Raw genomic sequence first — 24,073 nt, 5'->3', positions numbered from 1 at the left:
GGGTAGGGTGTCTTGCTACATTATTATAGGGTTGAAAATGTTGCACTTTGCTTCCTGTGCCCAGGATTTCTGTGACATGGGAGAAAACAATTGTGTGAACTGGAAGGGACGATAAGCGACTTCCATTTCTGTTTTTGTGTTCCTTTGTTCCAATGCTTGCTTGCTTTCTCTCCTCCCTCCCTTACAGATTTGGTTACCAGCTACTATGCTGTGGCCGTGGTGAAGAAAGGAACTAACTTCTCAATAAGGGAACTTAAAGGGAAGAAATCCTGCCACACAGGGTTGGACAGGTCTGCTGGCTGGTTCATTCCTATTGGGACCCTCTTGTACCATCAAATCCTATCCTGGGATAGAGCCACTCCCATAACCCACGGTAAGCTGGGAAAGAACTAGGTGAGTAGGGAGTGCTAACATTAAGATGGGGTTGAGGAGAACTGGGATTGATTAGTGTTAGGGGGAAGGAAGTAGATTTTCTGAGGAACTTTTGGGGAAACCAGCAAACCAACGGAACCATTCACATTTCCTAAATTTCTCTTCTTCCATCAATCAGGGCATTTCCATAACAGCAACAGCTTCCTTGCTTTGGAATCCATTATCTTCTACTCAGTCACACTCCAAAAATTCTGTTGTGCAATGGTTAAAGTTGCTACCTATGTAATACGCCATCCTGACACAAACCCAAGGAACTGGAAAGTTAAGGCACCTCTACTCCTCCACACACAAACACCCTGCACCACTGCCACGCACAGCAGACCACATGCCAGAACCTTCACTCTGCCCAGCTGGAGCTGCCATCCTTCCAGCATCCCCTTTACCAAACCACCCCTTCCAAAGGCATCATGTTACAGACAATCTTCCCTTCTGCACATCCCTCTCCCCCAACTACTTCCTCCAAACACCCCATACTACTATACCAAGCATCCACAGCTGGGAGAAGATAGTTTGCTAAAGGGTGAGTTTGCTATTAACTACTGCATGTCTTTTTCCATAGCTGTGGCCCAGTTTTTCTCAGCCAGCTGTGTCCCTGGTGCCCCCACAAATGAACCAAATCTGTGCCGCTTATGCCTTGCTCAGAAATGTTCCCGTACTGGGCCTTATTCTGGCTATTCTGGAGCCTTTCAGTAAGTGAAAGTTATTTTTATCTGGTAACTATCTGTCCCACACACATGTTTTCAGCTGCACTATAACTGGGTCTCCTGACATGGCTACACTTGTAGAGTAGTTGGGACGTAATTGTCTCATTGGTTTCTGTTGAGTAATGGGCCTCAATGGAATTAAAAAGGGCTCCAGAGGTGATCCCAGCAATTACAGACCTGTAAGCCTGACTTCAGTACCGGGCAAACTGGTTGAAACTATAATAAAGAAAGAAAAGGAGTACTTGTGGCACCTTAGAGACTAACAAATTTATTAGAGCATAAGCTTTCGTGAGCTACAGCTCACTTCATCGGATGCATTTGGTGGAAAAAATGCTTTTTCCACCAAATGCATCCAATGAAGTGAGCTGTAGCTCACGAAAGCTTATGCTCTAATAAATTTGTTAGTCTCTAAGGTGCCACAAGTACTCCTTTTCTTTTTGCGAATACAGACTAACACGGCTGCTACTCTGAAACCTATAATAAAGAACAATATTGTCAGACATATAGAGGAACATAATTTGTTGAGGAAGTCAACATGGTTTTAGTAAAGGGAAATCATGCCTCACCAATCTACTAGAATTCTTTGAGGGGTTCAACAAGCATATGGACCAAGGGGATCCAGTGGATATAGTATACTTAGATTTTCAGAAAGCCTTTGACAAGGTCCCTCACCAAAGGCTCTTATGCAAAGTAAGCTTCCACGGGATAAGAGAAAGGTGCTCTGATGGACTGGTAACTGGTTAAAAGATAAGAAACAAAGGGTAGGTATAAATGGTCAGTCTTCAGAATGGAGAGAGGTAAACAGTGGTGTTCCCCAGCGGTCTGTTCTGGAACCAGTCCTATTCAACCTATTCATAAATGATCTGGAAAAAGGGATAAACAGTGAGGTGGCAAAATTTGCAAATGGTACAAAATTACTAAAGATAGTTAAGACCCAGACAGATTGCGAAGAGCTACAAAAGGATCTCTCAAAACTGGGTGACTGGGCAACAAAATGGCAGATGAAATTTAATGTTGAGAAATGCAAAGTAATGCACATTGGAAAGTATAATCCCAACTATACATATAAAATGTTGGGGTCTAAATTAGCTGTTATCACTCAAGAAAGAGATCTTGGAGTCATTGTGGATAGTTCTCTGAAAACATCCACTCAATGTGCAGTGGCAGTCAAAAAAACAAACAGAATGCAGGGAATAATTAAGAAAGGGATAGATAATAGGACAGAAAATATCATATTACCTCTATATAAATCTATGGTATGCCCTCATCTTGAATACTGTGTGCAGATGTGGTCGCCCCATCTCAAAAAAGATATATTGGAATTGGAAAAGGTTCAGAAAAGAGCAACAAAAATGATTAGGGGTATGGAATGGCTTCCATATGAGGAGAGATTAATAAAATTGGTTTCAGAGTAGCAGCCATGTTAGTCTGTATTCGCAAAAAGAAAAGGAGTACTTGTGGCACCTTTACAGCTGTAGCTCACGAAAGCTTATGCTCATATAAATTTGTTAGTCTCTAAGGTGCCACAAGTACTCCTTTTCTTTTTATTAATAAAACTGGGACTTTTCAGCTTGGAAAAGAGACGGATAAGGGGAGATATGTTTGAGGTCCATAAAATTATGACTGGTGTAGAGAAAGTAGACAAAGAAGTGTTGTTTACTACTTCTCATAACACAAGAACTCGGGGTCACCAAATGAAATTAATAGGCAGCAGGTTTAAAACAAATAAAAAGAAGTATTTCTTCCCACAATGCACAGTCAACCTGTGGAACTCCTTGCCAGAGGATGTTGTGAAGGCCAAGACCATAACAGGGTTCAAAAAAGAACTAGATAAATTCATGAAGGATAAGTCCATCAATGGCTATTAGCCAGGATGGGTAGGAATGGTGTCCCTAGCTTCTGTTTGCCAGAAGCTGGGAATGAGCGACAGGGGATGGATCACTTGATGATTACCTGTTCTGTTCATTCCCTCTGGGGCACCTGGCATTGGCCACTGTCAGAAGACAGGATACTGGGCTAGATGGACCTTTGATCTGACCCTGTACGACCATTCTTATGTTTTTATGGAAGAAGCACCCCTACTCCAGGGTTGAGTATGTGGCCTATGATAGCTCCTAGTCCCTACAAGCAGTTAGTGAGTGATCAGAAATTGAGCTATAAATTGCACATGCAGTACAGAGCATTATCATTGGGCTACTCCTGATGATTTGCATTATACAATTCTTCTCTGCCATTGCATTTCCTTCTGCAGCCCGCGTGGCTTTTTGTGAAGATAAACTGTCATGTATCTGAGGCTTGTTTCAAAGGTAGTTGTCTGAAATGTAGAGGGATGATCTGAGATTAGCAACAAACACAGTATTTCACTGTCCTCCTTTTCCTTCTGCTTTATTTCCCCCTCCAGGTGTCTGAAAGATGGAGCTGGAGATGTAGCTTTTGTCAAACACACAACTGTTCTAGGTAGGCATGAAGGATCATTCCATTTCACCACTTTCTGGTCAGGCCTTTCACTGGGACTCTATTCTTGAATTCTGTCTATATTGCACCTGCATTCATTTCTCTCCCCGTTTATCCTAAGCCTCTTTTCTCTTTGTCTCTGGGAGGAAATATGATTTGTATGCTGTGTTTCTGACTGCTAAATAATCAGCAGAGAGAGAGACATTAGATTTCACCTTAGTTTAATGGCTCTTTCTTGTGGCTGAACAAGGCTACCAGAGTGGGGACCAGTTTGTATGTTGCTTCTTTGATGTTCACAGTGAACTCACACCAGCACATTGTTCTTTGAAAGATTAAATTTGTGAATAGGCTTTACCTCCACCAACATCATGACTGGAATCTACTAACATGATGCCAGCATGAGAGAAAGGATGGTCCTGTGGTAAAGCACTGGGCTGGGACTCAGGAGACCTGGATTCTGTTTCCACCTTTACCATTGACTACTTAGGCAAGTCATTTTGTGCCACATTCACAAAGGGTCTTGGGCGCCCTTCCCCTTCCCCCACTGTTTTGTGTGGAATTGCAAGAATGGATTCGATGCCTAAGACCTCTGACTCCAGAAGCAGGGGGCCTATTGGTGGATCGCAAGCAGAGACCTGCCCCCAATTTCAGGAGAGGGGCAGAGTTTAGGACACATCCCTCTTGTCGGTATCTGCCATTGGCTAGCTTAGGACACATGTGTCTTGTCGACTTCTCCAATTGACTAGCTTAGCTGTCTCCCCGTTCAGCATGCTGGCTTTGTGAATCCCATTCTTAGGTGCCTGTGTCTCCCCACACACTGTACAGGGAGCCTAGCCACGGCTCTCAGGCTTTGTGGATTTCTAGATGTCTAAGACTCTTTGTGGATCTGGGCCTTCATCTCTCTCGGCCTCAGATCTCTAGCTGTGAAATTGGGATGATAATAATACTTCCTGCAGGGAGGGAGGAATCTGTCTCATGGAAGTTGTCACGCTTCTGGTTCTCATTCAGGGACAAAAATCATTGGGGAGTTTCCTGAAATGGAGTATTCAAAGCCCTTTTAAATATTGGTGTTGCTGTAAATTGTGGACTTCCATTTCTCCCAGAAAATGACCCAAGTGGGAAAGACAAGTATGAGCTGCTGTGTGAAGATGGTTCCCGGAAGCCTGTAGATAAGTATCACGAGTGTCACTGGGCCAAAGTTGCTGCTCATGCTGTTGTGGCTCGAAGTGTTGATGGCCGGGCTGACGAGATCTGGAGCTTCCTCTCTCAGGCGGAGGTATTGCTTTCCTTCCCATTCTCTATCTTTCTCTCTGTTCCAGCCTTTCTTTTGCTATTATCCCTCTTTTGTTTGTTCTTTCCACTTTTTCAAAATTATCTCCTGCTCTTGTTATACACCTGATCATTTCTCCCCTGTGACAGGCAAAGTACGGCAAGAACACAAAAGAGAGCTTCAAACTCTTCAGCTCTCCTTATGGGAAGGATCTGCTTTTTAAGGACTCTGCATCCAATTTTACCCGTGTCCCTCGACTTATGGATTCCCAGTTCTACCTAGGCTACCAGTACTGGGCTGCTATTCAGAGTCTCAGGCCAGGTAAGCAGAGATTGGCCTCCATGGCAGGTGGACATGAAATTTTAAGCTGCGGGAGGGTCCATTAGGAGGTCATGGCCCCGATTCTGCTTATAAAGCAAAGCAACTACATCGACTTTATTCACTTTGAAATTAACAGAGCTACTGAGCTGTATCAGGATGTAGATGAGAGTTGGATCGAGCTGCATGGATTGTGCTCTGCAGTGTGAGTTCAATAAACAATTGGCACTGCCACGACTGGATCTGTTTGAATGCAAATGCTTGTGGCCAAGGGATCAGACTCCCACGTGCCATTGAGCTGCATTGTCATTAACGAGCAGTAGTTTGGGGTCTCTCTGCTCTCGCAGCATTCTGGGTCCAGCAAAAACGCTCGATATATAGCACACAGCCCCAGAAACACCCAGAGGAAGAATCAGGCAGCAGGGAGACACATTTCTTTCTCTGCCCTCTCCCGCTTGTTCCAGGGGCTATTCCCTGGCTATGGGCCCTGACCAAGCAGGTACCTCCCAACCCCCTTCCCTGGGCAGCGCAGCTGTGCGGCTCGGTGGAGTGGGGGCAGGTGGGAGCCTTGGTGTCGCCCATTTCTCATCCCTCTCCTGCCAGCAGCCCAACAAGGGGGTCCAGGAGCACAGCCCTTTGTCTCCCGAAGGAACAGGATGCTGCTCAGTGACATGGGGGGGGGGTTTCTCCCCCTCAGGCTCCTGTGCTGCTGTGTAGGCTGGGCCATAAATGCTGTGTAACACAGGACACATTAAACACAGTGATCCCTGACCCTCCAGTAATGGGGTGAGGGTGGTGGGGGTCAATGTCCTAACTACCGCCCAGCTGTTGGTTCCTGGCGTCTCCTGTATCGTGGGGACACCCGCTGCCCTTTGGCTTTGCTTTGCCTACATCACCTTTCCCACCACACTGGGTCTCCCTTCCGCCCCTGTTTAACGACACTCCCTCACCAGTCAGTGGGGCTGCCGTAGAGCAATATGAGATCTCCGTGGGGCTGGCCACCCTGCCTCTGCACCGCAGCTGGGAGAACCATTCTGCACAGATTCAGGAGCATCACCTCTGGGGCACTGTGTGCAATGGGCAGTTGATGGTTCCCATGACCTGCTCCTGAACTAGGGACACACCAAGAATCAGTCACAGGAACATTTGGAGAGTTGAAGAGTAAATCTGTTTGGGGGGAATGAGGCAATTTTCTCACATTTGCAGTCCAGAATTATTTGTCAGATGTTTGCTGTCAATTGTTCCTGCTCTGTTGTTCGTTCAGGGACAGCTCATGGGGAATATCTCATAGTAAAATATTGGGACATTTTGACTGGATGTCTGGATCACATGGAGCTAACTTTATTTAGGGAAAATCAAAAATCAAACCAAAAGAAATCATTTCAGATTGAAACAAACCATTTCAATTCAAATTAAATGTAGTCTTTGAACATTTAGTTTTAAAAATGTCAAACAAAATATTTAGACTTCTCTGACACTTATTTATATTATTTTGGTGCAGGAGGTGAAACTATTAACCAAATTCAACCCATGTTCACAAATGCTTTCTGTCCACTCAAAACTGCTTTTTTTTTTTAAAAAAAAAAAAAAAAAGCAAATAAACTACTCAGCCAAGAAACTTCGTCCAACTCAACTCCCAACCTGGCTGGGCTGGGGAGTGAGAGGCTGGGGCTGTGCTGAGAAGAACATTGGTCTCTCACATAGCAATGCACAGCATCACCAATGCTAAGTGACCCTGAGGTCATGAAGCCTGGGACCAGATTCTGAACTGGCACAAATCAGTAGAGCTAAGTGAAGCTAAGGAAAGTGGTGGAGTGTCCATCTCTTGCTGTCTTCAGACCAAGACTGGTGGCCTCTCTGGAAGATGCTTTGGTCCAACACACATTATTGGTCTCAAGACAGGGGTAACTGGGTGAAATTCTCTGCCCAGGGTTACACAGGAGGTCAGACGAGATGACCTAATGATCCCTTCTGGCCTTAAAATCTAAGCCTCGATGTTGATTTCGAAGTATCCCCCTATCCAGTGAGAACCAGATCCAGCCAGCTGACCTCCCTTTCCTGCATATTCTACACTTTACTAGTCCAGCATTTGTCAAACAACAAGACTATTTTGAATGGAGCTGCAGGGAGCATGTGTGCGCAATGACCTGCTGTCAGCAGTCCTGCTCTTGCTGCAATCAGTCAGTTGGTGGCTTTACATTTTAGATAAGCTTTTGGCTTATTCTTTCTGTGTCAGTTTCTTCCCTAGAAACTCCTGAAGCCCCTTTGAAAAAGGTGAAGTGGTGCACAATAAGTAAGGATGAGAAGGCCAAGTGTGATGAATGGAGTGCAGTGAGTGGAGGCAGCCTGGACTGTGCAGTGGCAGAAACCACAGAGGACTGCATTGCCAAGATAACAGTATGGGCTTTTCGTTTTCTCACTGTTCTCTCCATGCATCTGCCAGCTCAGAGAACAATTTCCTCTCTCTGTCTTTGAGCTGCGGTGGTCAGGAATGTTTCAATGAAACAATTTTTCATTGGAAAAGGCCAATTTGTTGAAACTGAAACTTTTTCCTGGAAAGGGTCAGTTCTGATGAATTTCTTAACTTGATTTTTTTTTTAAGTTTACATATTGTCAAAACATTTCGATGTTTTCTAAATTTTCATTTTCCGAGTCAAAGTCTATCTTCATTTTAAAATGTAAGCTACTTATACTACCCATCTCTTTCATGACAGCAATTTTTGTAAAGGCCTCATCTCTGGCAGTGGGAGGTTGCATGAGAAGTAGCTTCACTTCATATTTGCTGAGTTACTTTCATTGCAGAAAGGTGATGCGGATGCCATAAGCTTGGATGGAGGTTATGTCTACACGGCTGGCACATGTGGTTTGGTGCCAGTCATGGGAGAATACTACGGGGGTGAGTGAGGTGCAATCTGCCTTTTAGCTTGTTCTTGATGGGGAATTAATTGATATCAGAAGACTTTATTTTACAATGAACTATGATAAGTCAGTGGTCCTGATTCTGGTCACAATTAGCTTGATCCAAGAAATGAGTAGACGTGTGGGGGCAAAGTGGCTTTAAATCACTGCACCCCCTGGATGCTGAAGGCAGATTTGGACAGGAGTGGTCCTGGGCATAAGCTAGAGCATTCCCTTAATGGCTGGAGCAGGGTTCTTTAGCCACATCCTTCCTGCTTCTGACACGCTCCTCCGACCCCTGGAAAACCCCAGCCTTGGGGGCTGTGCGGAGAGGATGGCATGGGGCTGCTCCATTGGCTCTATCCCTCAGGGAACATCCGCCCTGTATCAGGGTATTCCTAGGTGGCCAATTCCAGATGATGTAGAGCCCCTCCCTGCCAGCAATCCAAATGTGGAGAGGCTGTCTGGTATCCACAATAAAGGCCAATGACAGCTGGTTTTGCCTGTCTTGAACAACCCTTATTCACAGAATTCCTCACAATCATTAAGTCATTGTCTTCTAGCCTCCAGCTCCAGACTCTGTCTACTGAGTTGTTGCCCCAGAAGGGGAGTAGGGCAATGCTCTGTTCTGCTAATGCACTAGATGTTAGACTGGCTACTCCTATCCCCTTCTGTATTAAGGCTTCTTCAGAAAGTAACTTGCCAGCAGCCCCACAGAGAAACCATTGCTGTGAACAGAATCCTTACAGAGCTAGGTATATACACAGTGCCAGGACAACCTATTTTTAGCATTAACTGCACACTTGCTTTTCAAGAGCTCTCTATCTGAAATCTCCTCCTCTTTCCCATTTCAGATGACATTACACGATGCCAGAATGAAGGAGCACCCGGAGGTAATTACTGGTAACGGAGGGGCAGAAGATAAAATCCTGACCTAGAGAAAACTGAAAAAATAAATTGGTCAAGGAACAGAAAGCTACGGGTTAGGAATAAATGGCCAATGTTCACAACAAAGATGGCTATGGGGACTTTTGTGTCCAGTGTATTTAGTAATGATCTGGTATGCAGATCCAGTAGTAAAGGGGAAAGTTTGCTAATGACCCTCAATTATTTAGATTAAGAAGCACAGAGAGGAACGACATAAGGACCTACCCAAACTGGTCAATTTGACAACATGATCTCAGATAAAATACAACAGAAAAGCCAAGGTCAAGGTAGTACATACTGAAGGGAACAAGTTAAATTATCCAAAGAATGTAAAGAAATGGGGTCAGGAAGAGATTTACCCCTTGATATAATATTGCCCAACTGGCCAGGTGGATTATGCAGGATTTTTGTTGTCTTCCTCTGAAACATCTTGTGCTAGCCTGGATCAGAGACTGGAGCAGACTAGATGATCTATTCTAGGATGGCAATTCCTGTGTTCACATGAACATTTGTGGTAACCACTGTTCAGAGAGTATTACACATTCCCCGCCCCCCCACTGGCTGATCCATAGGGGGTTTTGAACCTACATCTGGTTAGTCCGTTAGCTTGAGTTGTAGAGGTTCAGACTTTTAACACTGAAGGTCTTGGGTTCAAACCTTGCTGCTGTCCCAAGGAGGGGTGAATGAGGGGAAAATCTTTAGAGGAGCCTCATATACAGAAAGGAACCCAAGTTCTCTTATGATATCTAGAAAGTCTGATTTCATGTTATTCAACATAAACCCGTCTAGGGGAACTGAATATCTCCAGGAATTGCTAATGGGATATAGTGCTTGCTACCACTAGGTCACTGATCAAATCACATCAGTAGCACAGATGGTGTTATTGTCTGCTGCCTGTTCACTGACCTACATGACATGGGTTTGCCAGGTTCAGACCAGTTCCTAGTGGCCTGGCAGGGAAGCATTCACTGCAGCAGCTTGTGCAGTGCCCGTTCTCAGAATAAGCAGGGACTTTAGATCCAGGGCTGTCAGGAGCACTGAATAAACATGATGTTGGCTTTTAAGGAACACATCAACCTTTCTTCTGTCTTATTGTGGACCATGGGCCATTCGTCCTTAAGGGAGCGGGAAAGGAAAAACCTTTTCCACAGGCTTTGAACCTGGAAAGGAGGGGAGCCCATACTCAAATTCCAGTTTCTGGGGTCTCCTCAACACAGACACATCATGGCCAGTTACTGAACCCTTCCCACCAGGGGATCAGGTGGCCTGAAAAGGATCAGAAATAGAAAGCTCTGTAGCGGGAAATTGGGGTGTTCAGCCCTCGGAGAGCTCAGGCATTGGAGTCTAGGGTGACCAGATGTCCCAATTTTATAGGGACACTCCCAATTTTGGGGTCTTTTTCTTATATAGGCTCCTATTACACCCCACCCCATCCCGATTTTTCACACTTGCTATCTGGTCACCCTATCGGAGTCTGTCTGCTCCAATATATTGCTGAGTTGCGCTCAGCTGGATCTTCATTGTTAGCAGAATGGTGGATGTGTGGCCAGCTGGATCTGTGACTACATGGATTCACCAGCTGATCCCACTGCAAAGTGTGGAAGAGTGTCAGAGAGACAGTCTATGTGAAGCATCAATATGCCAACACATTACACCAGGATGTACCACAGGGACAGAAGGCCTGGGATACAGTACTAGAAAATAGGCTTTAGTCGAAATATTCCCCCAAATAGAGAGGCAAGATGGTCTTGTAGTCAAGGGGCAGGACTGGAAATCAGAAAGCATATGCTATATCCCTGGCCCTGACACAGACTTCCTGTGTGACTGTGGGCAAATCATTTAATGACCTAGTGCCTCAATTTCTGTGGGGAGAAAAATAATGGGGATACTACCAGAGGGGAATTGTGGGGCTAAATGCATCACACTTGCAAAGCCCTCTGTATCCTGGGATGGATAGGCTATAGGAGGACACAGTATTCTTGTTATTCCCATTTGTAGATCCTCTCTATGAATAGGAAGGATGAAAAGAATTCTGGAACCTTGGATGTCCATTCTGGTTCAGGTTTGACTCTCCTGATTCACTTCCTTTTCCTTCTGCTCTGTGACAGAAACATATTACGCCGTGGCTGTGGTGAAGAAATCCAACCCCCATATCACCTGGAAGACCCTGCGTGGTAAGAAGTCCTGTCATACAGCTGTTGGGAGAACTGCCGGCTGGAACGTCCCCATGGGCTTGATTCACAGTGAAACCGGGAGCTGCAACTTTGGTGAGTCAACTTGTGTATCAACTTCTCACAGCGACTGTGTGTATCCGTGTCCCCAGTACAGACATCAGGGAGGCCAGTGCTAGAGAGCAAGAGCCTCATCCCACAGCTCTTGTCTGGCCTTCAAGTCTCTGGTGACTCCCAGATGCTGGTTGAGCGCTAGCACGTGAGAAATGCTGCTTTGTTAAAGGTTTCAAGGAGTCATATTTCCCCGAGATGGACTTGAGTATTTCTTACCCTGATGGTGCAGCAGTCGGACGTGGCATATCAGTCTGTTTCTTTAGCAGATGTTATTGAACATGAAACAAGCAATGGTCATTTGTAGGGATAACAAGCCCATCTAGAGTTCTAATAGCCAGGATGAAAAAGACAAGGGGTTGGGCAGAAATTCGGTTTCTTGCACTTTCTTCTAGAGCAGCTGGTACCAGCTATGGTTGGAGACAGGCTGCTGGACTAGATAAACCCCCAGTCTGGACCAAAGTAGCAAAATCTGTCTTCCTGCTGTGAAGGTTGTTAGATCAAACCCTGACCCATATTGACAGTGATCCCAGTTCACAATGTTTTCCTTATGCAGCCTCTGCCATTTCTTAGGCTGAAGATATTGCCTAGATTGTAAACTCTTTGGGGGCAGGGACTGTCTTTTTGCTCAATGTCTGTACAGCACCTAGATCAGTGGGGTCCTGGGCCACGACTGCAAAACAAATAATACTTATTTCCAAATTACCTGTCATTGGCTTTGAGTCTCATGCTGAAAAACTGGTGCACATGATTTGCTGCCCACAGCAGAGATGTGCCTTTTTCTTATTGTGAGTTTCTCTATCCATAACTTCAGTTTGTACACGTGCAGCCTGGGAACTGATGGTTTCTGGTGAAATGCCTCCTCAGTCTTTTAAAGAGGTTTTAGTTTTCTTTTCAACTAATTTTAAATTACTTCAAGGCCTAATAATGATGAATCATATGAAGATTCTCACTAAGAGATAGAGAAATGCAAGAGCCAGAGAGGAAATATACAACAGGTGTTCTATATTCCTCCTGGCAGATAAGTTCTTCAGTGAAGGCTGTGCTCCTGGATCTCCACTTACCTCACCACTCTGCAACTTGTGTGTGGGCTCAGGCAGCAGCCTCCCACCAAATTACAAGTGTGCCGCCAACAGCAATGAGAGATACTATGGATACAGCGGGGCCTTCCGGTAGGTGATTCCAATATAATACTAGGTGCTCCTTGGGTGGTGATGGAGTGAGAGCCCTGCCCCTGCTGACAGAGTCCTGAGAATCCTACCTCTTTCCCCTCACTTTAATTTCCTCTTCCCTCCAAGCCCCTCAGTGCAGACACCGTCTTTCTCCTCGTAACTCCCTGCAAAGCTTATCAGTGCTGCTCCTTCAGGAGGGAAGAGCGATAGCAGATGGGGACTGGAACTTTAGACTTCCACAGGGCAGGGCCGCTAGATCTTACCCTTTAACTGAAAGGGAGAACAGGAACACATTTTTTAAATCTTCCCCCGAACTCTGTTGAATGATCCCAAAGGAGAATCTAGGGGGCCAGTTCCTGCCCTAGGGGCCAGCTCCTTGGCACCCCTCCAACAGCTCAGGACTAAGTAGCTTGTGCTGATACGAGCCTTGCCTAGCAATTAATGGTGTTTCACTCCCTACTGGTAAAGAAATGACCCAATGCAGCAGTGCTTCACGGCTCGCAGTAGTTTTGGCTATCACTATTAAAATGTACAACCAGGATCCTCACTGACAGAAATGACAAGGATTTTGAGGGTGGCAAATTGAGTCATGCAACAAGAAAATAAATAATAATAATTAACAACAGCCAGGGACAGCAGGTTTGTAGAAATTTTGTTGGTGCCCAGAATGCCCAGAGCCCGCCCTCCCAAACTCTGCCCCCCACCTGCCTAAGGCTCTGGGAGGGAGTTTGGATAGGGGGGAGGAGGTCTGGGGTACAGACCCTGGGCTAGGGCAGGGGGTTGGGGTGAAGAATGGGTGAGAGGTTGGGCTCTGGGAGCAAGTTTGGGTGGGGGAGGGGGTCAGGGGTGCAGGTTCTGGGAGGGAGTTTGGGGGCGGGAGGGGGTGTGTCGGAAAGGAGTGGGAGTGCAGGCTCTGGGATGGAGTTTGGGGGCAGGAGGGGTGCAGGGGGAGGGGGTTCAGGCTCTGGGAGGGAGTTTGGGGGCAGGAGGGGTGTGTGGGAAGGGGGTGGGGGTGCAGGCTCTGGGACGGAGTTTGGGTGCAGCCTCTGGGCTGGGGGTGCAGGCTCTGGGAGGGAGTTTGGCTGCAGGGGCGCTTGGGGCAGAACACAGACCCACCTTGCCCAGGGGCTGCAGGGAGGGGCCGGCAGCCACATGGAGTGAGCAGTTAGGAAGCTGCTCAGCTCTGCTGGGCTGCCAGTGGTGAGTTGGAGCCCCGGGCTGTTTTAAATCGGCTGGGGGATGCGCTGGGGGGGCGCCCAGGGGCAGAAGGCGGGGGCGAGGGAGAGACCAGTGCTGGAGCCAGGCCTGTGGTGCCTGGGAAGCAGGAGTATTCTTGAGGTCCAGGCACCATGGCCCATAGAACTTGCCGCCCATGACAACAGCACACAAGTTTCTTATTCATTGGACAAAGCTTATATTTTATGTTAAATTAAAAAGTGTCAGTGGTGAAATACACACTGGACTCCCCACATTGCTGGTGGTAAAAGGTTACATTTTAACTGTCCTTGTCAATTCTGTGTCAGTTCTAACAGAGCTAAAAATGCTCACAGATTCAGGTTACAAAAGACGAGAAGTATCAACAGCAGATGTGCAGGGAAGGCAACGATTCACAAACACGTGTAACTCCTGATTGTCTTCTCTCTCGGTATTTGTTAGGTGTCTGGTTGAGAAGGGAGACGTGGCCTTTGTTAAGCACACAATTGTCAGTGAGAACACCGATGGTATGCAATTATTTCACCTTGTCATTAGAGTCCATAAATGACGAGACTGGATACTCGTGAAAACTATGGTACAGACAGGCTGGCTGCAAAGGTCTAGGCACTAGATCTGTCAGTAAGCACAGAGAATAGAAAGGGCTGTGGAGAAGGGGAGCACTTCATCATGCTGATGGGAATACCCCATGCTGACTTAGCTGCTGATGAAGCACATGGTCTAGTAGCGTTGCTTCCCCTCATCGCCATCCCACTATGCTCTAAGGGCTTGAGCCAAAGCCAGCTGAAGTCAATGGGAGTCTTTCCATCGCCTTCAATGGGCTTCGGATCAGGTCATAGGAGGGCAAAGCCTCGTTATCTGCTCAGGGATAGAAATTTGCAGATTTGGGTGGGCACACACACTAATGCTAGCTTCAGACTCCAGTGGCTGGTCACTGCAGTCTATGGCCCAAGTCCTGCTCACTTTGCTCTGGTGTCAGGGAGCAGATGGCATGCTCACCCTGCTCCGGATAAAGCCTGCCTGTTCTGTCTGAGGTCAGTCTTACCCCTTTCCTGGGGTATGACTTTACTGGTAACTCAAACAACAATCATAGAACAGAAACCCCAGTCCAGGCTTTCTCCCCAAGAGTGTCTGGTCCTAGGGCTTCGTGCAGGGACAGGCTGTCTCTGTCCCTAGTTCTCTGACCACAGGCTCAGCCCCCTTTTCTTCGTTCCTCATGGAATTAAAAAGCCACACCTGCCCCAGTCAGCTCAACTCCCACTCAACAGCTTCATGCAGAGTTCTTGCTCCAGCCAGCTTGTCAGAGAGTCTGCCAGTCACTGTCTCTACACCTGAGAGTTCAATACCCATTTCCACAAGTCCTGGCTTTGGTCTTCAAGCCAGCCTAGAGGATTTACACACATCCTCTAGTAGAATGAATATTAACAGAAGATGTGTGAATAAATCCTCCAGATTTCCCTTACAGTCTCCCCCACACCAGCCGCTCCCTGCTGAGCTCTAGTCAGTACATCTCCTAGGCACATGCATGTATCCAAATACAAGCACACACAGACATTCCCAATGATATCCCCCATGGGCAGCCACACTCAGATTAAAGCCTGGTGCAGTCGAACAGCTCTAGAGCCTGCATCTAATTCTCTTTCAAGGACATAATACTGCTGAGTGGGCAAAGGGGCTGAGAAGCGATCAATTCGAGTTGCTGTGCCTGGATGGAAGTCGCGCCCATCCTGATGAATACAAGAAATGCCACCTGGCTCTAGTTCCTGCCCATGCTGTGGTCACACGTCCAGACAGAGCAGCTGCTGTCCGTCAGATGCTGATAAACCAACAGGTCAGTACTGGGGCAGAAATCTATTCAGCTTGTTTTTATATTCCCCTCTTAGCATTTAGAGTGAACCAATAACAGGTCAGGCATAAGTGACACAAACCAGTGTTAGAAACTCTTATCAGCAAGTCCAACTCCCTGTTCAAATCCAGATAGTTGGCTGTATCAGTGTTTGGATTCATGAGGGTGGATGACCGTACTGCTACAAATGAAATAGAAGTGGGGCAGTCTATCACACTGAATTTTTTCATCCAAACAGCCCACTGCATTTAATGAAAGGTCTCCCATTGACTTTGGTGGGCATCGGTGCCAGTCCCATAGGATGCCATAAGTCAGATATTTTATGGCATCACAGACCATATAAACTTTTCACGCAGTTTCAGCTTGTTTCCATATTCTGTCTCATCTACTGGAAATCTGAACGCACAAATAGTTTTCATACCATTGCAAGAAAAGTAGAGGCGATCAGGACCTTCCTCTTTTGCTGGCAGAGATTCCTGCTGTGACGGGTTGAGTCATAGAAACCACCTTGGGACTGCCACCTGAGGTGCTGAGACTACCCCGAGCCTGTTTCCCCTGGCAGCTTGGGACTTGGGTACACCTCCTGATTGTGCCACACACGCTAGCCTGCTACAAACACAGACCCAGATCTGAACCACATCCCCAAAAGCTGCAGGCTTAACTGAAAACAGCTTAAGAAGTGCTCCTGTCTCCAGTATCCAGATACCCAGCTCTCAATGGGGTCCAAACCCCAAACAAATCCATTTTATTCTGTATAAAGCTTATAGAGGTTAAACTAATAAATTGTTCGCCCTCTATAACACTGATAGAGAGATATGCACAGCTGTTTGCTCACCCAGGTATTAATACTTGCTCTGGGTTAGTTAATAAGTAAAATGTGATTTTATTAAATATAAAAAGTAGGATTTAAGTGGTTCCAAGTAATAACAGACAGAACAAAGTAAATTACCAAGCAAAATAAAATAAAAACACGCAAGTCTAAGCCTAATACAGTAGGAAAATAAATGCAGGTAAATCTCACCTTCAGAGATGTTCCAATAAGCTTCTTTGATAGACTAGACTTCCTCCTAGTCTGGGTCCAGCAATCACTCACAACCCCATAGTTACTGTCCTTCGTTCCAGTTTCTTTCAGGCATCTCTTTGGGGTGGAGAGGCTATCTCTTGAGCCAGCTGAAGACAAAATGGAGGGGTTTCCCAGGGCCTTATTTAGTCTCTCTCTTGTGGATGGAAACCCCTAGTGTTCTCCTGTGAAGAATCACAGCTACAAGATGGAGTTTTGGAGTCACATGGGCAAGTCACATGTCCATGCACCACTCAGTTCTTTACAGGCCGACACCACTGTTTACATGTTAGTTTGAACATTCCCAGGAAAGCTCAGATGTGGACTGACATCTCTCCAGGTCCATTGTTAGCTAAGTACTCCCGATTACTTGAACAACCCCTTCACATTATGTTGACCAAATCTGCCTTATGTGCTTCCTACAGCAAACACTTTACATACAAGCATAGAGCCAATGCTCATAACTTCAGATATAAAAATGATACATGCATACGAATAAGATGAATACATTCAGTAGAACATAACCTTTGCAAAGATATGTTACATGGAATATCTAGCATAAAACATATTCCTGTTATGTCATATTTACACTCATAAGCATATTTCTATAAAGCATTATGGGGTGCAACATCACACCTGGTATACAAGAGGAATTGTCCTATGGGAATCTCTGGCCACCTTAAGTTGAGCCTCAAAGTGAACTTGTGAGACCGGAGAATCCAGCCCTCTGCATGAGGAAAATATGTATTTCGAGATCTTTCACTATTTCTATTGGACCAAAACTGATTAAGATCAGTCATGTAGTGATACACGGCTTCATACTGCAGTCCCTGCTCTCTATATTCGGGTTTTCTACCTTGCCCAGCACCGTGGTATCTGAGCTCTTTCCAGGTAAATCTGCATGGTGAGGCCCCTACTGGATTTTGTGGATTCTTCTGCTCTCCTCCCATCCTTGTAGAAGGAAGTTCTTTTGGGAGTGTGTGCAAACATTTTTTTCTTACATTGTTCTGTTGATGGTGAGAGAACTTTTTCTCCAGCTTTGCACCCTACAGATGATCTGACTTTGCATGAGGCTGAGTCTTTGCTTTCATCTACGTCCATTTACCCATTCACTCCTGTATTTCAGGTATTGTATGGAAGCAATGGATCTCAGACAGATATCTTCCGGATGTTTCAGTCTGAAACCAAGGACCTTTTATTCAAGGATTCCACCACGTGCCTGATTCAACTCTCCAGAGGAACAACCTATGAGCAGTATCTGGGAAAAGAATACTTTGATTCTATCTCTAGTCTCAAAAAGTGCTCACCATCAGGTAACTGTAACAAACCCAGATGAGAAATAGATGAACTGCATCTCTCTACTACATGGACATGGAGATCATGGGGAGTTGGGGCTCAAGGGAGTTATGTCTGTCACTGCCCAGTCCAGTTTTCCAAGCAAAATGAAGGCAACGACTTATGAAGATACCAATAGATTTTTTTCTTGTAAAAATGTTATGAATTGAACCATGCTGGATTGGTATCACCAGACACTAAGGTCTGTTATTTAGCTCTAGTATAGTTATAGTTTGAGAAGTAGTGATGCAACCTTCCCTGCCCAGCCAATGTGCTCAGTCCTGTTCTGTAGAAACTATGTCTTAGGAGAAGAGACGACGAGCTCCTTTTTCACGTCCATTCAGTACTTGGCCTCTCCTCTGAGATTGCCAACAAGAAGGGAAATTAGAAGAGAAGCCAAGAACGGAAGGTGGCTTTTGAGATGTGGACTTGTGTCCACTAAGAATCTAGCCTGAGATCACCAGTTCGTTTCCTACAGTCCACTGTCCACTCAGTGAATGGTAGCGACTCTTGGCCCCTGCTGACCTGGCACAGATTTGAACCAGTGCCCAAGAATCCTCTTACAAGTCCCTTGAGCCCGTCCAGTCCACTGGCCACTTAATATTATGAAAAAGTTTATTCCCCAACTGGAACTGTTTTCCAGAGAGAGCTGGAAACAATATATTGCTGTGAGCTCTCCAGCCAGCCAGTGCTCCTGCCCCATTTCCTATGGTGCTTCGTGCTTGGAGAACACATGGCCAGAATAGCTCTGAGCAGCCTGCCCCTGGTCCATTCCCAACAGTGAACTCCTGTCAGGACTGGGTTGGGAGAGCTCTTTGTAGCACTTTGTGCATGTAAACCTAGGGTATGTTTTCCATATGGAGAGATTGTTACTGTAGTGTTATCTGTGCTGGTAGGATGTGAGATGTGTTTATTTTCTGTTTAAACAAGTTGCCAGCAATATCTGAATCTGCCTGTTCTCTTCCCCTTACAGAACTTCTCCAGGTCTGCAGCTTCAGTGACTTGGACTGATCAAATTAATGGGAGCGCCTCACCCTGGGAGGAAAAATCTGGAAGCTTCATTCCTTGTAGCGTTCTCAGCACTGAACTCTAGCTAGCTGGGGTCCCACTGCTGCTGTCTCTTTTCCCCTTTTTAACTCACCACTGAAGAGGTGTCTAGCCTGTTCTCATGAGATTTATGACTCCCTGCTGTCACCAGAGCAAGAAATAAAATCTCAGAGTCTAACATTGGGCTTGCTGTGATTTGGTTTGAAGTTCTTCTTTGCATTTGCAGAGTCTCAACTATTACAGAATGCTATCAAACACAGAATAGCAAAACCTGACCTCACAGAAATGTACATATTTATTTTTCAGAGCATGTGGTGTGCTTATCATATTTCTTTGTTAGCATGAACAAGGCATCTATACAGCTGCTCTTGTAACAAATAATAATAATACATACCCAGAATAACCCAAACCAATAGAGCTTATTCAGCACTAAACCTTAGATACCAAGTGGAACCAGTCAGAAACATTGAGCTGCAATTTCCATTAATGCTACATGGCCAGCATTTCTGATGCAATAGGTTAGCACCTGTAAGCAGCAAATAAACATAGTTCACTGCATGGAAAATTTTTATTGTGTGCTTTTCCAGAAGGACAATTGTATCCAACCAGCTAAAATCTCCAAAGTATTGACATACCAACTCTCTCAGAGAATGCATGGTCAGACCAGCCTGTCATAGCTCCAGTCAAGTGTCCCTCTTGGCTACTCCCAGACTGCTGTGTGGGGATCTAGCAACCAAATCCCTGAGTGCCTTCAGCCTCCAGAGATGGAACAGAGCCCAGGCACTGCCCCTGTCTTCGGGTCCCTAGGCACACTCTTGCGGTGCTGATCCTCTATCTAGTACCCCCTCCTGAGGGCCGAGACTGCACAGTCCAACTGCCCGGTGGGTACTGACCCCTCAGGCTCCTCAACAGCTTCAACCTGCTCTCTCCCAGAACTCCATCCGATGGTATGAGCCTTCTGGATTACAGTTTACTTCTTCAAGGGGCTACGTGAATAGTGCAATGCATGATACAGACAGGACTCTTTGCTCCTTACTCAGTCATACAAGAAATACACAGATCTATACAAAGTAAAGCCTACACACATTTCCCTACCTCAGTTTTCTCATCACTCCAGAGCTGGGAGCTAGAATCAGAGCCCACCACGGCTGTCCAGGGTCCTTCTGCTGCAGTGCAATCCTCCACCCCAGGAGTTGACACTATTCTCGGGGGTGGGGGGAAGAAGGGAACAGGAAGAACCCAGCCCCTTAGGGCCACTCCCTCCTCCCTACCCCCTGTGGGACTTGGAGGACAGGATTGATTTGGAGGTTGTGGGCAAGATTAATTGCTGGGCAGATGTTGGGTGAGAGCATCTGCAGCAGAACCCAGACTCCCTTCACCCAATGCAGATAGGAGACGGGGCAGCCCATCCTGGGGATGGGTGGGAGAAATTCACACATCAAAAGACAGACCAAAACCCAAAATCATCTTTTAAAATAAATCTCATGATTTGGGGGCCAGTCTGGTGACTTTGGGGAGGGAGATCTGACATGATTTTTGATCTCTTGAGGTAGGCACTGGCAGTACTGTGCCTACAGGGTGACGGGGAAGTGGACAGAGTGGAAAATTCCCCAACCAGACTATGACAGAAATGCAAAGCAGGGGTTTTAAAAGGACTCACAATGGAGGAAGAGTTGGGGAGACACAGAGGAAAGAGCAAGGGGATGGACTGACCCAGGTCAGAGGTGAGCTGTGGGGAGAAGGCTCCATCTAGGACAGAGGGAGGCAAACTACAGCCCGCGATCCGGCCCACAGGACCCTTCCCTCTGGCCCCTTTCTTTCTGCTCCCTCCTTCCCTCAGAGTCACAGTTTCCCCAGCGCCTGGGCAGTATGGCTGCAGCTCCAGCTAGGCGGCACGGCTATAGCACCGCCAGACATGGTGCTCCTGGGTGGCGTGGTCAAGGGGCGGGGAGCGAGGAGCAGGGGCAGTTGCAGAGGGGCGATCAAGGGCCTTGGCCCTGCTGCCAGGGACAGGATCAGAGCAAGCCAGGGCCCCCCTCCATCTCAAGCATGCTTGGCCACTGTCCCCAGCAGCCAAAGCCAGACAGGGAGCGAGGCCTGCTCGACTGCCAGGGAGAGCAGCCAAACAAATAGCGGAAACACATGGGAAAAGGACTGAGACCCCCATTTCCCCCACCCCACAGGTAACGTGTGGTGGAGAGAGCAGGGAGGGTTGGATAGGGGACGGGGGGGGGGGGGCCCACAGGTGGTCAGGAAGTAGGGAACAGGGGGGATTGGATAGGGAACGGGTGTCCCGAGGGGATGGTCAGGAGGCAGAGAGCAGGGCTGTTTGGATAGGATGTGGGAGTCCTGGGGAGCAGTCGGGGAGGGGGGGTTGGATGGGGGTGGGGGTTCCAGGGGGCTGCATAGAGGGCAGGGGCCAGGCCATGGCTCACTGTTTAGGGAGGAATAGCCTCCCCCAGCCTTCCCTACCCGGCCTTCCACACAATTTCTGTACCCGATGTGGCCCTAGGGCCAAGAAGTTTGCCCACCACGATCTAGGAGAACATTAGCCAACCCCTTCTTGCAGCAGCTCTGACTGGTTGTTCTGCTGCATGGGCAAGTGGGGCAGGCACCAATCACAGGGCTAAGATTTGCTAGGGCGCTGTGGCTTCTTAGCGCCAGACTGGGCCTAAGCCCTCTCAAAATCTGGTTCACTTGTGAAAAGTTGTGTGAGGTAGAAACACTGCAGACAAGTAGGAGGAAATATCTTCTCCCAGCTCCAGCCAACCTGCTTAGCATATCTATTGGCCAGTCAGCATACAGCCATTAAAGTTAAGGGTCATACCTGCTTAGGGTGACCCGAATTGGGTGGGACAGTCTCAAAATGCAGAGTTCAAGTCCTGGTCCTGGGCTGAATGACTCCAGGACCGTATTTGTCCCAGTTCTGCCCCTGCCTAAGGCTCAGAGGCAGCACCAGTCTCACCCCTGTTCCTCCTCTTCCCCATAGGCCCTGCCCACCAGCCAGGCCAGAAGCTAGAGTGGGTCCATGGTAAGAGCCGCCCAGGGAGACTGGGCCACTGTGGGGAGCCCTGGACCCTCCACCTGCCCTGGGTGGCACACTTGTTATTTCTAGTGCAGACCAGCTTGCTTCAGGCTGAATCCTGAAGGAGCTTACAAAGTGCTGTCAGGTTAAGCTAACTTGCCGAACAAGGCTGCTGATCTGTAATTTATAGCAGTGCTCTTAAAGTACAGGATATTTGATTCAGGGGCTTCAGTTTCAGAGTTCCCTTTGGACTAACACTAGTTTGGGATTTTTTAGGGCTCTTGTATCCTGGTTGTCCCCATTGATCTAGGCCAGTGTTGCTAACGCTTGTGATTGGTTGGAGTTTTCCCCAAAGCCCCAACCGCTGCAGTCAAGAGACTGGGTGAAGAGTAACCTCAACTTTCATTAACAAAAAAAGAAAATGTATAGATCTGATGTTTGCAGAGAAAAACTTGAAAAAGCTTAGGTGTGCCTTTTAAAACCTGTGCAAAAGAAAGCATAGAAAAAGAATCCACAATTTATTATTTAAAAAAACCTCAAGATTTTTAAGCCCATTCCATGATTTTTAGAGGGCCCTGCCTCAACATTTTTGAAAGCTTTGAGGTCAGAAATACTGAAATCAGACCATAAGTGGCCAGTTTTTACTTTGCAGAGTGACAGCATGTTTTCAGGCCTCTGTGTATTCTCAGACAGGCACTTTTTATCTTTTTAGTAGCACGTGATGCTTTAACTCAGAGGTGGGCAAACTACAGCCCATAGGCCACATCCGGCCCAAGGGACCATCCTGCCTGGCCTTTGAGCTCCTGGCCAGGGAGGCTAGCTCCTGGCCCCTCCCCTGCTGTCCCCTGTAGTTACGCTGCTGTGCTGGCAGTGCGGCTGGCTCTGTCTGGGTGGCGGGGCTGTGAGCTCCTGCTCTGAGCGGCCTGGTAAGGGAACGGGAAGGAGGGGGGTTGGATAAGGAGCAGAGAGTCCCGGGGGGCAGTCAGGGGACAGGGAGCAGGGGGCGGTTGGATGGGGCGGAGGTTTGAGGTCGGGGCGGTCAGGGGACGGGGGGGAGGGGGGTTGGATAGGGCATGGGAGTCCCGGGGGACCTGTCAGTGGGCAGGGGTGTGGACAGGGATCAGGGCAGTCAGGGGACAGGGAGTAGTGGGGGTTGGACAGGGGGTTGGGTCCTGGGGGGGCAGTTGGGGCAGGGGGTCCAGGGAGGGGGCAGTCAGGGCACAAGGAGCAGGGGAGGTTGGATGGGTCGGGGGTTCTGAGGGGGGCAGTCAGGAGGCGGGAAATGGAAGGGGGCCAGGCTGTTTGGGGAGGCACAGCCTTCCCTACCCAGCCCTCCATACAGTTTTGCACCCCGATGAGGCCCTCGGGCCAAAAAGTTTTCCCACTCCTGCTTTAACTGCATGGACCTCTCTCACTCGACTTGAGTACAGCAGTTGCTTGACTGGAAACAGAAGCAGGCTTATAACTTGGACCCTTTGTTTGCTGTAGCTCTCCATGTACATATTTATTAAGAAAACTATTGGTCTGAATATGGAGACAACAGAGGTTAGTGAGCTGGAGAGCAATCATGGAGAGTAGTATCTGCTTTGCTAATTTACATCTTAGTCGTACTTAATGATTTTAGCTTCTACTATCAGAAGCTTGCTGAGTTGTTATTTTTAGAGGAGCAAGCCCTATGTGTTAAAAAACAGTACCATCAAATGTGAGTAATTTCAAATGGATTATTTATATCCAAAAATTCATTACATATCTGGCAATTTAGTAGGGGCCCTGTGGAAAATATATTACTGTATGTACTCATGTAATTAGAGACAATATAATGTACATACGCAAGGGGGCACACTTCAAGCCTTAATCCTAACCTTTCCTAACTTTTGAGTACTTGACTTTGCAACGCTAATAATGTTCTCTTAATGCCATTTTTTGTATGGAATATACTATGTCATATGTAGAATTCAAGAATACAGCAGCAGGCTGATTCCTTACTCCCATGGTGCTCCATATAACTGCCTGTTTAGCTGTGGAACTCATGCATGTCACTCTGGTGGTGATCCATGAACTATCATCTTGTTAAGCCTTTGGGAAATGGCC

The 24,073-nt window shown here is 47.1% G+C and overlaps 1 protein-coding gene across 1 annotated transcript in view; it reads left to right on the top strand.

Moving 5' to 3' along the window:
* The window catches only part of TF (transferrin), a 68,788-nt gene that overhangs the window by 14,246 nt on the left and 30,469 nt on the right, over window positions 1–24,073 (top strand). The window contains exons 4-17 of the mRNA XM_038415100.2: window positions 188–373; window positions 992–1,121; window positions 3,538–3,593; window positions 4,694–4,866; window positions 5,010–5,181; window positions 7,415–7,575; window positions 7,981–8,074; window positions 8,931–8,969; window positions 11,112–11,270; window positions 12,307–12,457; window positions 14,114–14,178; window positions 15,316–15,500; window positions 17,702–17,888; window positions 18,884–18,907. Of these exons, the coding sequence (XP_038271028.1) occupies window positions 188–373; window positions 992–1,121; window positions 3,538–3,593; window positions 4,694–4,866; window positions 5,010–5,181; window positions 7,415–7,575; window positions 7,981–8,074; window positions 8,931–8,969; window positions 11,112–11,270; window positions 12,307–12,457; window positions 14,114–14,178; window positions 15,316–15,500; window positions 17,702–17,888; window positions 18,884–18,907 (1,782 nt within the window). The remainder of the gene's footprint in view (window positions 1–187; window positions 374–991; window positions 1,122–3,537; window positions 3,594–4,693; window positions 4,867–5,009; window positions 5,182–7,414; window positions 7,576–7,980; window positions 8,075–8,930; window positions 8,970–11,111; window positions 11,271–12,306; window positions 12,458–14,113; window positions 14,179–15,315; window positions 15,501–17,701; window positions 17,889–18,883; window positions 18,908–24,073) is intronic.

The sequence above is a fragment of the Dermochelys coriacea genome, chromosome 9 (genome assembly GCF_009764565.3).
Source record: "Dermochelys coriacea isolate rDerCor1 chromosome 9, rDerCor1.pri.v4, whole genome shotgun sequence".
NCBI classification, from domain to species: Eukaryota; Metazoa; Chordata; order Testudines; family Dermochelyidae; genus Dermochelys; species Dermochelys coriacea.
The sequence above is the reverse complement of the archived record's forward strand: the minus strand, read 5'-3'. Positions and strand labels throughout refer to the sequence as shown.